Source organism: Miniopterus schreibersii (genome assembly GCF_964146895.1).
Source record: "Miniopterus schreibersii genome assembly, chromosome: 2".
Lineage (NCBI taxonomy): Eukaryota > Metazoa > Chordata > Mammalia > Chiroptera > Miniopteridae > Miniopterus > Miniopterus schreibersii.
In genome coordinates this window covers 77,406,381-77,422,983 of record NC_138102.1, presented here as the reverse complement: position 1 = coordinate 77,422,983, position 16,603 = coordinate 77,406,381, and the positions used below count along the sequence as shown (strand labels likewise).

Here is a 16,603-nt window from a genome sequence, read left to right as displayed (position 1 = left end):
CATCTGTCAATGATTCTTTCAAATAGAAATTATGTTCCATGGAAAAGGACTGATTCAGCTCACAAAATCACCATAGGAGTGATTTTCCTTGAGATGACCATTGCACTCCTGCATAGCTGAAGTGCTGGTTATGGACTTCTCATTTCATTACACAGATTATTCAAAAGATGTGCACTCTGGCCCAAGATTTAATGAAGTTAGTTGACAATTGTTACTGTTTCATTAAGAGGACAATCTGAAGTGTGCTAGAATTATAGGCATTCCAGAAGAAGAAGAGAGGGAGAAGATTACAAAGCCTGCTTGATACAGAGTAGCGCCACTGCCTTGATTCATGCTGAGGCACTACCCATTTTACTCACCAGTGCTTTTGCAAAACTAGTGCAAGTGTCAATCAGTAAAAAGGGCAAATAATGTCTTAATTTTATTATGAAAATAGTTTTGACCTCATGGACAACTAAAAGTATCTTTGGGACTCCCAGAGATTCCATGGAACACACCTTGAGAACTGCTGGTTTAAGTTCCAGCGTTTTTCTCAGCAACTTCATATTATGTGTTGTCTGGGGAGAATGGAGGGGAGATTAGGAGAAGCTTGTACATCAAAATCTCCAAGAAAACATTGACCTAACCCAATACTATTATTGTAAAGATGAATAAATGGAGGCACAGTGAGATTTGTTCTAAGTCCTTTAGCTTGATTGTGGTAGAGCCAGAATCCACTCTCATATCTTTTTACCCACACACAGTGAACATGTAAGCCTCTGTCAAGTCCGATCTCACTCAACTCCTAAATTCTCTTATAAATATCTATCAGGCTCCTATTGAGTCCCAGTTATAATACTAGGTATTGAAAATGTAACATCCAATGACATTTTCCTGCCCTTTGAGACTCTGTTGTCTAAGAAGCATGTGAACAGGTAAATCAAAGGTTATATGTGCAGCCAGAACAAAGGTAAATTTGAGAAGGCTCAGAAGCTCAGAACAGGGACGCCTGAATCTGACTGTGGCTCTGAACAACCACTGTTGGTGATTCTTAGGTTGAGTTGGGAAGGAGGAACAAAAGTTAGCCAGATAAGAGGGAGTGAGGACCCTTGCCATGGAGGGAGAAATCGTGGGAAAGTAGGGAGGAAGGAAATGTCATGGCCCATCTCAGGCACTTTAGGTTGAATGGATAGGGTAGATGGCTGGAAGTAGAGCGGGGAGGTACAGGTGGAAGACTATATGTGACAACCAAGAAGTCTGGATTTTATCTTGAAAGACTTGCGGAGCTGGAGAAACCCACTGGAGGACTGCCTAGAATGACCATCAGTGCTTCTAAATACCGGATGGTCATGACACCAGGACAGGCCCTTCAACTGTCAGGGCCTTCCCTTCCGCAACTACACCTTGAGTCACACAGTAGCACACAAGTTTGTTACATGAATTGCCCACCTACCAGAAGGGAGATCTTGAAGGAACATTGCCCATGGCTTGGAATTGATCTATTTTGTTGGCCTGAAACTTGCTACAAAGTGCTATTTATTTTTCTGGTGGGCTTTATGGCTCTACTCAAGACTCTTAGTAACCATTACATCAGTTTGGTAATGTTGAACAATGTAATAAGATCTATAATTTTTAATTTGTTGCTTTGCTAGATTAAATCTTAGAGGTGTTCTGAGCAGTGATTTTCAAACCTGGGGAGTCATGTGAGAGAGTGGTTGAAAAAATATAGATTTACAGACACCAGCCCCAGGGCCCAGGAATCTGTATGTTTATTTTGCTTCCCAAGCTATTCTGGAACAGGCAGCCTGGTATAGGTTTCCTGCCCAGATATTCTAGGTCTCACTAGTTGGAACTAACTAAAGGAGAACATACATTTAATGGCTGACTGTTTCAGTTAAATACTAATTCGTCACATCTCCTGACTATGTGTATATATGACCATCTATGTGGTTGGCAGTTTTCATGTCACATGCAATGCACTCCTCTTTCTGTGAGCTGGGAACATCTAACTCTTTCTTTTTTTCCCCATATTTGATGCTTTTCTAACCCATAATCTCTTCAAAATGTTTTCTGATGATCATTTTTCTTTTCTTCCCTTCCTCTTACCACAGGCATGGTTATCTCATTAGAAAGATACCAGTTGGTTTGTTTTTTTAAATCTTGGTGAACATATTGTTCCAGTAAACAGTTTGAATAACTGTATATGCAAATGTGCACTGACTCTGTGGGAAGTGTCATATGCAAGATCATGGAGATCAATAAATAAGGCTGACAATCCCTGTGAAATCATAACAGTCTGGGCTTGTCTGGCATCCCAGAAACGTGCAACATGTATACAAACCAAATAAATATTTGACACTAAAGTATTACCAGTTCAGCTTATGGGGAAGAAGAAGCCACCAACCCCAAACAGGGATGAACATGTGCTCCCACCAGAGGCCTGGGGAATGCCACAGAGTTTGTTGTTTCCAAGGGTCCTGGAGATGAAATACTTCTGGGATGTTCAGGACGAATTACGACAACATATCCTGTTTAAACTTGGGCCTTGCCCATCATGTTTCTGTTTTGCTCCTAGACCCAGAAGCAAGGCATGCATTGTCACACAGGCCCTGGGGAGGTGAATGGAGGGTGCTGCCAACATGGTGAGGCCACCCCACTTAAGTGAGTGATGGTGGTTAACAGCATCACTCATCTGCCCTGTCCATAGTCAGTTTCTCTGAAAGGCTGCACCTGACGATGCTTAGAGACACCCCTGTACAGACATGGACCAAAGCAGGAACTCTTGCAGGTGGAGGGGAACTCAGAGAGGTTCTAGTTCAGTGATGTTCCACTGTGGGAGAAGAGCCCCCTAGGGCTGTTTGAGAATCCCCAGTGAATGTGTGTGGGAAGGGAAACATGGATTTAGAAGGAGGTTGAGGAACACTCATCCCACTGGCCACCTCCCTTATTTTACAGATAAGGACATCGAGACCGAAAGAGGGAAGTGATTTTCCCTCAAGCTCACTTGGGTCAGGAATAGACCTGAAACCACAGTCTCCTGACTGCCAGCTCTGGTCACCCCCAGCATACCACAACACCCTCATGTCCTCATCATTATTGCAGCTTCTCCTTGCCCATGTGTGTGCTCCTTGCTCTCTCTGAGCTCGTTTGTGTCAGTATCCTAGTTTATCCTCATTAATACTCCTGTCAGAAATGTGGGGACAGGTATTATTTCCCCATTTTATAGTGAGGAAGATGAATCCCAGAAAGATAAAGGAGTGTTTAGCCCAGAAAAAAATAAAGACTTAAGAGCGAATATACGGGGTGGAGAGGATCAATGGGGGAAAAGGGGGGTCATCTGTAATACTTTCAACAATTAAGAATTTTTTTTAAAAAAGTGTGAATATGGACCTTCAAATATTAGAGGGCTTAATATCTGGAGCTGGCAGCAGCCTGGTCTTGCATTTCCCCGGAGGACTGGAGCCAATCAGTGAAACTGCAGTGGCAAGTGCAGGTGTTATATGGGCATTGGAGCTCAGAGCTCAGATCTATCTCTTGTTCTGGGTGATCCTAGAAAGATGCTTAACCTTTCTGAGCATTAATTTTCTCAACAGTAAAATGGACGATCAGAAATAATCTGTCATCTCTTTGGCCAAAGGAGATGCTCAACAAATAGAAGGTATTATTAGGGCCCAGAAGTAGGGTTTAGTTCAACATAAAAAAGAACTTTCTATCAAAGAGAACAGTTTATAAATGGAATGTGCTGACTGACAGAGGACTGAGCTTCTTGTCACTGGAAGCATTCAAGAGGCAACTGGAAGACTAGCAGTCAGAGATTAGTATAGGGTGAAAATTGGACAATTAAGAAAGTTTCAAACTCTCGCATTTCTGGGATTCCATGATGTGTTCTGGGATGAGCTCAAATATTCTGTCCTCTTTTCTATTCTTCATTCTCTCTGCTGCCTTGGAGCCTATTCTTTCTGTCCAGAATGTTCTCCTTTGCTTACCCATCCTTCAGTCTCAGTCAAACTTCCCATTTTCAGGGAAGCATTCCCTGCACAGCCTCCTTCCCTCTGAACTGACTGAAATGCTAACTACAGTTTAATGGTTCATACAAGGACCAAGCCAAGAGTGCAAGCTTTCTGACTACCAGTTTAAGGCTCTTTTCACCAAAGTCCATCAGTAACTCCTACAAACCAGCCAACCACACGGTAAAACTGAGATTCTCAAGCAGCGGCAATGCCTGCTTCAGAGAACAAGGCTCCATGACCACTGAGTTCCAAGTTCACTACCATGTATTAGGCTCTTAACATGTGCCAAGCACAGCACCACTTGCTGGAGGTTCAAAGATAAAAATAGGTCCCAATGCCCATGCTCAAGAAGCCCAGTTTAGGGGGTAAGACCAAGAATCTTAATCTAAGTTGGGGAAACACACAGCCTACTGTGGATATTTGAGAAGGGAGCTCTTGACCAAATTGGGGTCCAGGGAAGGCTTCTTGTAGGAATTTACACCCATATACTCCACTGCCTTACATTCCTTATGCTCAGAAGCATTCTTGCTATGTTATATCTTGCTGGGTCAGTGATGTATTCCTGGGGCAAAGCTCCAGTTGCTGGGTTTTTATTGCACCGTGATTTATCTTTTAGAGCTTCTGCAGGAGTGCAGGATGCCTTCATGATGTATACAGTGTATGATGACATCATTACCCTTAAGCTCATCCAAGAGGCCTGCAAGATTCTGGGTGAGTATGAAAAGGGCTTGTTTTGGTTTCCTAGGGTTGCTGTAAGAAAGTACAATCAGTTCTTATTATTCTGAGTAGTTATGCTCTACAAAGTCTTCAGAATACTGAATTAGCAAGTACTGAGCCATTGCTCTTGGAGGAAATGTAGAGCTAGGATCCTGGGAACCTCTGGTCATACATTTTCATCAACTGATAAATATATGACCTTGTTTTTTGTGTATTTCTGTTTAAAGACACCTTATTTAATATATATTGTTATTCATTAGCACTGGACTCACTCACAACCAACAGCACTGTAACTCATGCCTGAATGAAGTTTATCTAATGTATGTATTTTCTTTGTAAGACACGTCACAGTCTGCTCGCACTGAAGAACACTAGGCAGCACTTCAGCACTATGCTTGGGGGCATTTGAAACAGCAGAATCACCAACAAAAGGGATAAAAATGCAGGAACATAGCACTAAATAGATTGTAAAACAAGGTCACTTGTTTATAGTTTGAGAAATGAGACAAGAACATAGTGAATCACCTTGTTCTGCCTTAGCTAGAAATGTGTCTTGGACACCTCAAATTTTTCTCAGCTTTGTACATGTCCATAAATGACTATGACACTATGAGTATTGATTTTGGGGTTACAAGTACATTTTAGCAAGTAGGTAAAATTGCAAACCCAGAATCTGAAAATAATAAAGATCTACTGTACCACAAACTGGGTGGCTTAAAACTACAGAAATTTGTTATCTCATAGTTCAGGGCACCAGAAGTCCAAAATCAAGTTGCTGGCAGGGCTGTGCTCCCTCTGAAGGCTCTAGGGAAGGATGTTTCCTCTGTCAGGTTCTGGTGTTCCCAGGTGCTCCTTGTGCAGCACAACTCCAATCTCTGCTTCCATCTCCACATGGCTGTCTTCTCTCTGCTTGTTCATGTTTGTATGTCCAAATTTCCTCTTCTTATAAAGACCCCAGTTATCTTGGATTCCAAGCCCAAGCTAATTAAGTATGTCCTCATCTTAATTTGATTACATCTACAAAGACCCAATTTCCAAATAAGGTCACATTCATAGGTTCTGGGTGGTCATGAATTTTTGAGGGATACTATTTAACCCATTAAGGAGCTCATATATGATCCTTTCCATTTGAGCACACTGGGCTTCTTATAGACAACAGTTGTGAGCGTCACTGTGTTTCATCATCTGCACCATCACCACCATGTTTGGCCTTGATGTTGGCTTTGACAGGTGTAGCAACACCTTCTCAATGGACAGTCATGATTATGATTGGGTGTCAGGAGGAACAGCACTGAGAATCTTGTTATGCCAACCACACTCGTGTTTATTTAGAAATGGACATGGTATGCTTTGTAGGGGGCAGAGGGCCCTTCTCCCCATCTGCCCAGCCATGGAACAGCTCATCTGCCTGGACACTAAAATGCCATTGAAAGGGCCATAATGGGGGGACCATGTATGGATGGTCCTACTTACAATGCACATGTAATACCAGAATGGTTTCTTCCATGGATGTGTCAGCAAAAGATGGCTTATTATATTCACTTGCTCACTTTCTAAGCTCTGAGAAAAAGAGGAACAGGACAAAGAGAATTTAGCTCTGCTTCTTTCTAGTTAAGTGATCCAGGATAAGTTATTTACTCTGAAAGTTTTTCATTGGTCAAATGAAAATAGTAAGAATAATATTTATGCTTCAGAGCTGTTTTGAGGATTAAATGAGATAGTGCATGTAAATATGCCAAATGTGGCATCCGGCATATAATAAGCTCTGAGAAAAAGATTACCTTCCTTCCTTCCTTTCTATTAATTTCTTAGGGCAGCCACCACAAAGTATCACAGATCGGGTAGCTTCAAACAACAGAAATTTATTCTCTCACAGTTGTGGGGACCAGAAGGACAAAATCAAGGTATCAGCAAGGTTAATTCCTTCTGGAGGCTCTGAGGGAAATGACTGTCCCAGGACTCTCCTGGCCACAGGTGGCTACTGGCTGTTCCAGCTAGGTTATAGCTGCACCGCTTCCATCTCTGCCTCATCCTTACATAACCCTCTTCTCTGTGTGTCATCACACAGCTTTCTTATAAGAACACATCATTGGATTTAGGGCTCACTGTAATCCAGTCTGAGCTTATTTTCATTCAACTAGTTAGATCTGCAAAGACCCCAATTCCACGTAAGGAGACATTTGGCAGTTACAGGTGCACATGGGTTTTGGGAGAACACTATTCAGCCCTGTACACCCTCCTTTCTTTTGTCCTTCCTTCTCACCAGCACTGAGCACACAATGAGCTGGGGCCTTGCGGGGGAGGAGGGGTGGGCCGCCTCCCTGTCCTAGGCTCCAGGGGACTGCATGCAGGAAGCAGAGGAAGACCCCTGGTACTTCCAGGCTCTTTGACAACATGCCTCTTTCAATCCCGGTTGAAATTCCCTTGTCCATTCCTCACGGGCAGTGTGGCTTTGGGTCGTGATGAGACGGCATATAGGGATTATTGCAGGGGGGCACCGCGTCGGCATCCTTGCCTAGCACCTGAGACTCTGGGGAGAACTGTTGAAAGTTCGGGTTGGGCCTGAGAGAGCAGAGCCTCAAGCTGGTTCCTGTGCAGCCCGGAGAGGGTTGGGCAGCAGGGCTATGGTTTCCAGCTGGTTTTCACAATGTCTCTGAGGGCCAGCAAGTTCGCCTGCTGTCCTCAGGAGCAATTCCTGATGCAGTTACAGGATAAACAGCTAGCTCAAGCTAAGCCAGAATGAGGAAGGACGTGTAACGTGTCTGTATGGGATGAGGCATAGAGCTTATTTCTCTTTCCTTTGAATCTCAGGAAAATCCTCTGATTGAAAAAAATTGTGCCAGAGTTGACGCATGCACCCGGATCCGCTAGAAAATAGGCTTTTCCTTTGATTTTCACACAGCAGTTTGACTGACATCTGTGTCTCTTATGTTCCCGGTCATCACCTGGATGCTGAAAACCTTCTGGGCATCTGCCTCTGGAAGAAGTCCCAAGTCCTTGTACAGCCTGTAGGGGGAGGGCATTGAGGCTTAGGAAACTGGGCATGTGTGACCATAGATCCTCTCCAGCAAGGGGCGGTCCCCTGCTACCCTGAGGTCATCAGGCTATTCTGGTCTGTTTTGGAGCCACAGAGCCAAGCAGGGACCAGAGGTGCCAACTCGGGCTGGCAGGACGATGGTGATTGGAGCTATGAGAAACCTGGGGTACCAGCTGGTGATTAACTTCCAACCAGATGTGCATTAGGCCCTGGTCACTCAGCTCCTGCACTCCCGATAGAGCTGAGACAAGGCTGAATGTGAGACTGAGAATAAAACACATTTGTTCCTTCAGCTTCTGGAACTCAGGCTCCAAGAGCAGTGACATCTCTCAATGCTTTCTAAAGCTTGTGTGACCTTTGAAGGAGGACACAGTAGTTTGCAGTCAGGGCTCACATGGCCTCCAACAATCACAGGTTGCCATGCCTGTACCCACTCCTCCTTCCAAAGAGCCTCACAGAGAGAGTTTCCAGGAAAAAGTGGGCCAGAACCTAGGCAGTGTTCGTGGTACCTGTAAACCCCACCCCTTCCCTGCCAGCCTTTTGGGCAGGCTCCCAGACCCCTTTGTTACCCCTTTGGCTGATGCTGGGGGTGGAAAGTGGACTAGTGTGGAGCTGGGGCTGTCAAGCAACATGTGGAGTTGGGATTTTATGCAGGAGTCGGACCCAGTTGTGTGCTCTTTATAGCGCTGTGCTGCCCCCAGGTCTAAACTCAGTTCAGCTCCTAAGTAGCAGCCTTCCTGCTATAAACATAGTAGTGCCAGAGTGATACTTCTCAGCCCTGTAGTTTAACACACCTGCCAGGTATTTTGTGCTTTATTTTCTTAAGCATCACATTTTAAAACCTTTAGAATAGGCTATGATGTTAAATATGCTTTTTATAATCCAACAGGAAGATCCCTTGACCTCTCCCTTATTCTAACTTGCACTACCCCACCTGCACAAGGCCCAGACACTGCCCCTCCCACCGGCAGTCCTGCAGGGATGGGCTCTAGTGAGAGCTGCTGGCCCACAGGTACATCTGAAGGCTGACAATTGACTCTTTTCTTCCAGCGAAGTAGGAGGAGTATTCAGTTACTTTCCCTCCACAGAAAGAATACAAATCCTTAGGTGGGAATTCTATACTGAGAGGTGACTATTGAGACTTGACTGGAAAAGCTAGTTTTCAGAGTTTAAAAAATAAAAGAGCAATAAAACTTGGACCGTGTGGTGGAAACAAGTCCACCTTCAGTCTTTTCTTGATTTCATTTCAAAGAGTCCCAGCAGCTGGAGGCTATATGGCTACATCATGTCTCAGTTTGGTTCCAAGGCCTCTTGCTATTCGACTAGAATGAGTGTGATGGTTTGAATTCTGCTCTGTCATGCCAGCTGTGTGACCTTGGCCAGTGAGCCAATCTCACTGAGAGTTGATCTTCTCAAAAAGGAATAATACTTACCTGAGAGGGTCATGGGAAATAATGGATTAAATCAGGTAACAAATGAAAGGCATTTAGCAACATGCAGAACACATAGCAGGTGCTCAGCAAGTGTGAACCGAATGTTGGATCTGAAGGGGAGGAAAGAGCATTTCTATATTTTGTACTTCTGGCTCTTTTCCTTTAAAAGCAGAGACAAGTTTTGCTGTTCATCTTGAATTACAGTACTATAAAATAATGTTCTGAGCCCTCTGAGCAGTAGTTGGCAAACTACATACAGCCCATGGGCCAAACCTGGCTCCTGTCTGTTTTTGTAAATAAAGTTTTATTGGAACACAGCTACTCATATTGTCTGTGGCTGCTTTGCACTATAACAGCAGAGTTGAGTAGTAGTGACAGAGAACATATGACTGCAAAACTAAAAATATTTATTGCCTGCCCTTTACTGAAAATGTTTTGTCATCTTATGCTCTAGTCTAGAGAATGGATCTTTAACACAGATCTTCAAGATTTAAAAAATCTCATTTAGCCCTGGCCAGTGTGGCTCAGTTGGTTGAGCATTGTCCAGAGCACCAAAAGGCCTCCAGTTCGGCTCCTGGTCAGGGCACATACCTGGGCTGTGGGCTTGATCCGCAGTAGGGGTGCATGCAGGAGGCAACCAATTCATGTTTCTTTCTCACATCAATGTTTCTCTCTCTCTCTCTTTCCCCTTTACCTTTCCTCTGTCTCTAAAAAATTCAATAAAAAACATTTTAAAATCTCATTTAATTGGGAACTATTCTGGACTGAATTATGTCTCCTCCACCCTCATCCCCCAACCCCAGAAAAAATTCATGTGTTGAAACCCTAACCCCAATATGATGGTATTTGGAGATAGGGCCTTTGGGAAATAATTAGGTTTAGATGTGGTGATGAGGGCAGGGCCCTCATTATGGGGTTATTGCCTTTATAGGAAGACACACCAGAGAGCTAGCTCAGTCAAGCTCTCTCCCAACCATGTGAGGACACAGTGAAATGCCAGGAAGAGGGCTCTCACTAGAATCTGACCACACTGGCACCTTAATCTTGGGCTTTCAGCCTCCAGAATTGTGAGAAAATAAATTTCTGTTCTAAAGTCACCAGTTTACATTTTTCTTATGGCAGTCTGAGCAGATGTGTACAGAAACTCTGTAAGTTTTTAGATCTCCAGAAAGAAATGCTACATATGTCTAATATCATGTCCAGGCCATTTTTGTAACTGTGTGATCATGAACACTGTGTGGTGTGGCAGCACAGTTAGCAGAGAGATGCCATCACATACCTGCCCTACTGTGTTCCCAATTCCAAACCAACCAATGCATTTAGAGGCAGAAACGAGTTTATAGACCAATGTGTGGGCTGACACACAATACCTTTCTACCAAAAGCCAAAGTATATCACTGTGATTTCTCCCTGTCTAGCTCTGAAAATCAGAAGGTATTTCCTTCTTGTTGTTTATCTCTATAACATGTGTTGGCCTATATCTCAAAGGATACATAGGTATGGTGAGTGCCTTTTTCAGATTAAAAGCTGGGATTCAAAATTAGGTAAACACATGCATGAGACTTGGAATCAGGATGACCCTGGAGCTTGGGTCCTGTGGTGTCTTTCTCTGTCTCTCTGACTTATCTATCATTTATCATCTATCTATCTATCATCTATCTATCTATCATCTATCATCTATCTATCATCATCTATCTATCTATCATCTATCATCTATCTATCATCACCTATCTATCTATCATCTATCATCTATCTATCATCTATCTATCTATCTATCTATCTATCTATCTATCTATCTAATCTATCTATCATCTATCTATCTATCTATCTATCTATCTAATCTATCTATCATCATCTATCTATCTATCATCTATCTATCTATCTATCTATCTATCTATCTATCTATCTATCATCTATCTATCTATCTCTATCATCTATCTATTTATCATCTATCTATCATCATCATCTATCATCTATCTGCCTCTATCTATTATCTATCTATATCTATCTATCATCTATCTATCTATCTATCTATCTATCTATCTATCTATCTATCTATATCTATCTATCATCTATCTATCATCTATCATCTATCTATATCATCTATCTATTTATCATCTATCTATCATCATCATCTATCATCTATCTGCCTCTATCTATTATCTATCTATATCTATCTATCATCTATCTATCTATCTATCTATCTATCTATCTATCTATCTATCTATCTATCTATCATCTATCTATCTATCATCTATCATCTATCTATCTATCATCTATCATCTATCTATTATCTATCTATCTATCTATCATCTATCTATCATCTATCTATCATCTATCTATCATCTATCATCATCATCTATCTCTATCTATCTATCTATCTATCTATCTATCTATCATCTATCTATCTCTATCATCTATCTATTTATCATCTATCTATCATCATCATCTATCATCTATCTGCCTCTATCTATTATCTATCTATATCTATCTATCATCTATCTATCTATCTATCTATCTATCTATCTATCTATATCTATCTATCTATCATCTATCTATCATCTATCATCTATCTATATCATCTATCTATTTATCATCTATCTATCATCATCATCTATCATCTATCTGCCTCTATCTATTATCTATCTATATCTATCTATCATCTATCTATCTATCTATCTATCTATCTATCTATCTATCTATCTATCATCTATCATCTATCTATCTATCATCTATCATCTATCTATTATCTATCTATCTATCTATCATCTATCTATCATCTATCTATCATCTATCTATCATCTATCATCATCATCTATCTCTATCTATCTATCTATCTATCTATCTATCATCTATCATCTATCTATCATCTATCTATCTATCATCTATCTATCTATCTATCATCTATCTATCTATCTATCTATCTATCTATCTATCTATCTATCTATCTATCATCTATCTATCTATCTATCTATCTATCTATCTATCTATCTATCTATCTATATCATCTATCTATCTATCATCTATCATCTATCATCATCATCTATCTATATCCCATGAGTTAGAGAGAGCAAGGCCCTGCCAGAGGGGAGTTTGAAGGAAGAATATTAAAGGCATTTCACTGTTTAACAAAATATGCTGGTCAGTTGAGACTAATTTCTCCCTTAGACAAAAAAACCCTGCTCAGTTACCACTAGTCGGTGCTCTGCCTTCCAAGGTGGGAATGCCACTTCCCCACCTTTCAGCCATTGTTGTGAATTTTTCAGACGCTCTGCCACTGCACAGCTCTGTGCTTTCGAATTAGCATAACTTGGGCTCCAGCTGGGACCAGATGGCAGGTTGAGCATTGCATAACGAATTGTTCTGTATATGAATAAGTGCCTACTTAGTGTATAAGTGGGTTATTAGTGATCTGAAGTGACAACACACAACAGCCATTTGGCACAGCTGTGCCAGTCTCCACTTTGCTTGCTAAGAAACCAATAGTAAAATGAATTTCAACAGTTAGCTACCAGCAAATGCCAACAAGCGTCTCTGCATCTACCTCTTTAGAAATAAGAGGAACAATGTAAAACATAACAAGTCCTGAAACTAGGCATTAGAATCTCGGATTTTCACTATGACCCTCTGAGGTGGAACAAGTAACCCAGGCCATGAAAATAGAGACAGAAATCAGGTGTCCTGATTTGGAGTCTGGTGTGGAAGCCTGCAGACTGAAGGAACCGTTGACATGGGGCATGAGGTTTCTAGCAATGGCTTTGGAATCAGACAGCTGCATGAGTCCCCTGGCTGTAGGGTCTCCTAATAATGTCACATGGGCAAGTTCCCCATTGGGAAAACAGCAGTGATACCTACACCCACCTCAGATGGCGGTCGTAAAGATTGAATCCAACAATGTGAGCAAGGTGCCTGACACAGAGTGGGTGCTCAACAAAGCAGTCCCTTCACCCCGTCTCCCTCCCAGCGCCCATGGTAGACTCCCATCCAGTGTTCTGGTCCTCGGTTGGGCTGACTCTCTGTTCCAGAGTTTTCCGGGAAGCAGGCAGCTTATCACTCAGGCTTAGGTGAGACTCCTCCCACCAGAGCTGCCTTACTCATTTTCAAGTTTCTTTTCTCTGTGCCTGATAAATTTACTGCTACACCTGGAACCCAATCCTCCCAATTTAGAGTCTGTTTCCTCCTTGCAACCTCTGGCATCAACATGGTTGCTGTTCCTCTCCTTTCCTTAAACTCCTCTTTCTCCTACACACAAAAGATTTCCCCACCCATTATCTCACGCCTGGCTTAAGTGACACCGTTTGAGAAGGAGAGTACTCCAGATGAATGGCTTTCTCCAGATATCTGAAGTTTATTCCCTTGGATACTAAAGTTTTGAAGAAAAAAAATTACCCACTTCCAATGGAAAACTTTCTAAAATGCACGGCATACACTCCCCTGCCTTGTGGAAGAGCCCACGCTTTTCTGGGTGCCTGAGGTGGGTCACCATGAGGAACAGCGTTGTTGCCTGTATCTGGGTGATAGGAGGTGGGCAGGGGTCTTGGGAAATCCAGTCAGAGAGGATCCTTTGCCCAGGAGGACACGTGTAGGCAGCTGTGGCTCTGCGGCATTCCTCTGCCTGCCCGGCCCCACTCAGGGTTTAGCAGGTATCTTCTCCTCCTGTCCTGGACAGCCCACCCCTGCTGTTTCCAGCCCCTTCAGCTGTCACCCAAGAAGAAGTAAACATTTCCTGGTGACAGAGAAGAGGCAAGCCTGTCATGTCAGAAAGTTTGAGTTTATACATCATTGTAATTGAAAAGCTTCTTAGAAATGTCCATACCTTTCCTGGGAAGCCAAGTGTAGATACTTTGTGGCAATTATTCTCCAGCCAACAAAGAGTCTCCTATTTAAAAAACACACGGGCACTTTTTAATAGACTATTTCACGCATACACAAAAGCAGAGAGAATTGTGTATTGAAGCCCACGTATCCTTCACCCCCAAATTAATATTTTGCCAATCTTATTTCATTTCTCTGGTCCCTCCACCCTTTTTCTGGTTTTGTTTTTGCTGGAATGTCTTAAAGCAAATCTCAGGTTTCCCTTAATTTTACTCATAAATATTTCACTATGAGTCTCTAGCAAGATAAAGACATTTTAAAACATAATCATAATGCTCTGATTATACCTAACAAAATTCATAGTATTGCAGAGGCCTGGATCCAGCTGTGTATCTCAGCTGGCTGTGGATAAATGTGGTCTTTGTGGTCTTACTATATTAGATTTCCTAAGGTCTTTTCAGGACAATCAGCAAAAACATTTCCCTTTGACAAAATTTCAAACTCATAGAAGGTTTGCAAGAATAGTACAAAGAATTCCCATATACTCTTCATCTATATTCCTCAAGTGTTGACATTTTACCATATTGGCTCTATCCTTCCCTCTATATCTATACTTGTAATATATATTTTTCTGAATTGGTAGTATGATACAGACATGATGTCTCTTTATGCCTAAAAATTCTCTTACACAACCACAATACAACTATACACAGCAGAAAATAAACATTGATATCGTGCTTTTATCTAACCCACAGACTTTACAGAGGTTTTTCTAATTGTCCGAATGATGCTCTTTAGAACAAAAGAAAACTCTAGAGCATGTCAGTTGTCATGTTTCTTCAGTTTTCTGTAGCCTGGAATGGTCTCTGAGTCTTTCTTTGTGTCTTATAATATTCCTCTCTTTGGAAAGCTCTGGTCAGCTATTTTGTAGAATGCTCCTCAGATCAGGATTACGTGATATTTCCTTCTGATTCAATTCAGGTTATGTTTTCTTGACAGAAAGACCGCAGAAGTGCTGTTGTGTCCTTTTCATTTCACATATTAGGAGGCATGTTATGTCAATTTACTCCAAACTTTGATAGCTTGGTTACCGTGGAATCTGGCAGGTTCTCCTCTGTAAAGTTACTCTTCCCCATTGTAATTAGTATCTTCTGAAAAGATACTTTCAGACTACATAAATATCTTGTGGCTTCTCCAGCTCCTCCTTCCCTAGTTTTAATACTGGTTGGTGATTCTTGTCTGAGTCAATGATTCTGATGGTGGTCAAATGGTGATTTTCTAAGTATGTCATTGCTTTTACATTTATTAGTTGGATTTCTACTATAAGGAAGAATTTCCCCCTCTTCCCCATTTATTTATTTGTATTAATGTGAATGAATTCTTCATTCTTATTTTTAAAAATAGGTTGAAATCCTTTACCTTCATTATTTATTTAGATACTCAAGCTCTCCAAGATTTAGCTAGTGGGAGCCCTTCTAAGTTGGCCCTTGTGTCCTTTTAACACGCTCTCATTATTCTTTGGTCATATTTTTTTACTTTCTGGAATGGACAAGATGTTATCTTTCCCTGCCCCAGCCCTGAAATTTGACATTTCCCCAAGGAACCTTGAACACACACTCACACACACACACACGCGCACACACACACACACACACACACTTTCCCTTTCTTTTTCTCTCTCTCTCTCCTTCCTCCCTCCCTTCCTTCCTTCCTTCCTTCCTTCCTTCCTTCCTTCCTTCCTTCCTTCCTTCCTTCCTTCCTTCCTTCCTTCCTCCCTCCCTCCCTCCCTCCCTCCCTCCCTCCCTCCCTCCCTTCCTTCCTTCCATCTCATTCCCATCAATGCCTTGTAGGTAAGCAATCTCAATAATCCCTGGTTTATCCTTCTGGTGTTTAATTCTGTACAAATAAGCAGATAGATGCATAATTCCTTTTTTTCCCTTATTTATTACACAAAAGGTAGAATACTAAGCATACTATAGATTCTCCTTTGCACGGTCAAAAAATATGTTAAGACACCTATGACTTGCATTCAGTTCTCTTTTGCATTTCCTTGACATTTCTTATATATCCCTGATGCCCTGTGACTAGAGAGCTGATGGAATCCTAAGTTCACTGAGGTAAAACTGTATAATAACACAATACAGGTATGGTTTTAAAAAGTGATTTTTCTTTTTTACAGCTGCATAGTATTCCATTATGTAAAAATGCCACCTTTTTTTTATCCATTCATCTAATGATGGGTACTTGGGCTGTTTCCAGATCTTAGCTATTGTAAATAACCCTGCTATGATTTCAGAGGGAAGGGGGTGGGAGGGAAGAGATGAACCAATGAATTTATATGCATACATGCATAGCCCATGGACAGACAATAGTGTGGTGAAGGCCTGGGGAAGGGGTGGGAGTAGGGTGGAGGGGGTCAATGGGGGTTACAAAAGAGGACATCTGTAATACTTTCAACAATAAAGATAAGTTAATTAACAAATTTTGGTCAGTGATAGACCATATATATTTTTTTGGGGAAAAAAGTGACTTTCATCCTCTGCTAGACAAGAATTCTGGAAAAAGAATCCTAGAAGAAGCCTCAACTCAGCACAGACGAAAAACACCACACC

The 16,603-nt window shown here is 41.8% G+C and overlaps 1 protein-coding gene across 1 annotated transcript in view; it reads left to right on the top strand.

Moving 5' to 3' along the window:
• LOC308552440 (guanylate cyclase soluble subunit beta-2-like) overlaps window positions 1–16,603 on the top strand; it is a gene marked incomplete at its 3' end in the record, with an annotated part of 72,173 nt that overhangs the window by 10,403 nt on the left and 45,167 nt on the right. The window contains exon 2 of the mRNA XM_081127739.1: window positions 4,606–4,700. Within this exon, the coding sequence (XP_080983865.1) occupies window positions 4,634–4,700 (67 nt within the window). The 5' untranslated portion in view covers window positions 4,606–4,633. The remainder of the gene's footprint in view (window positions 1–4,605; window positions 4,701–16,603) is intronic.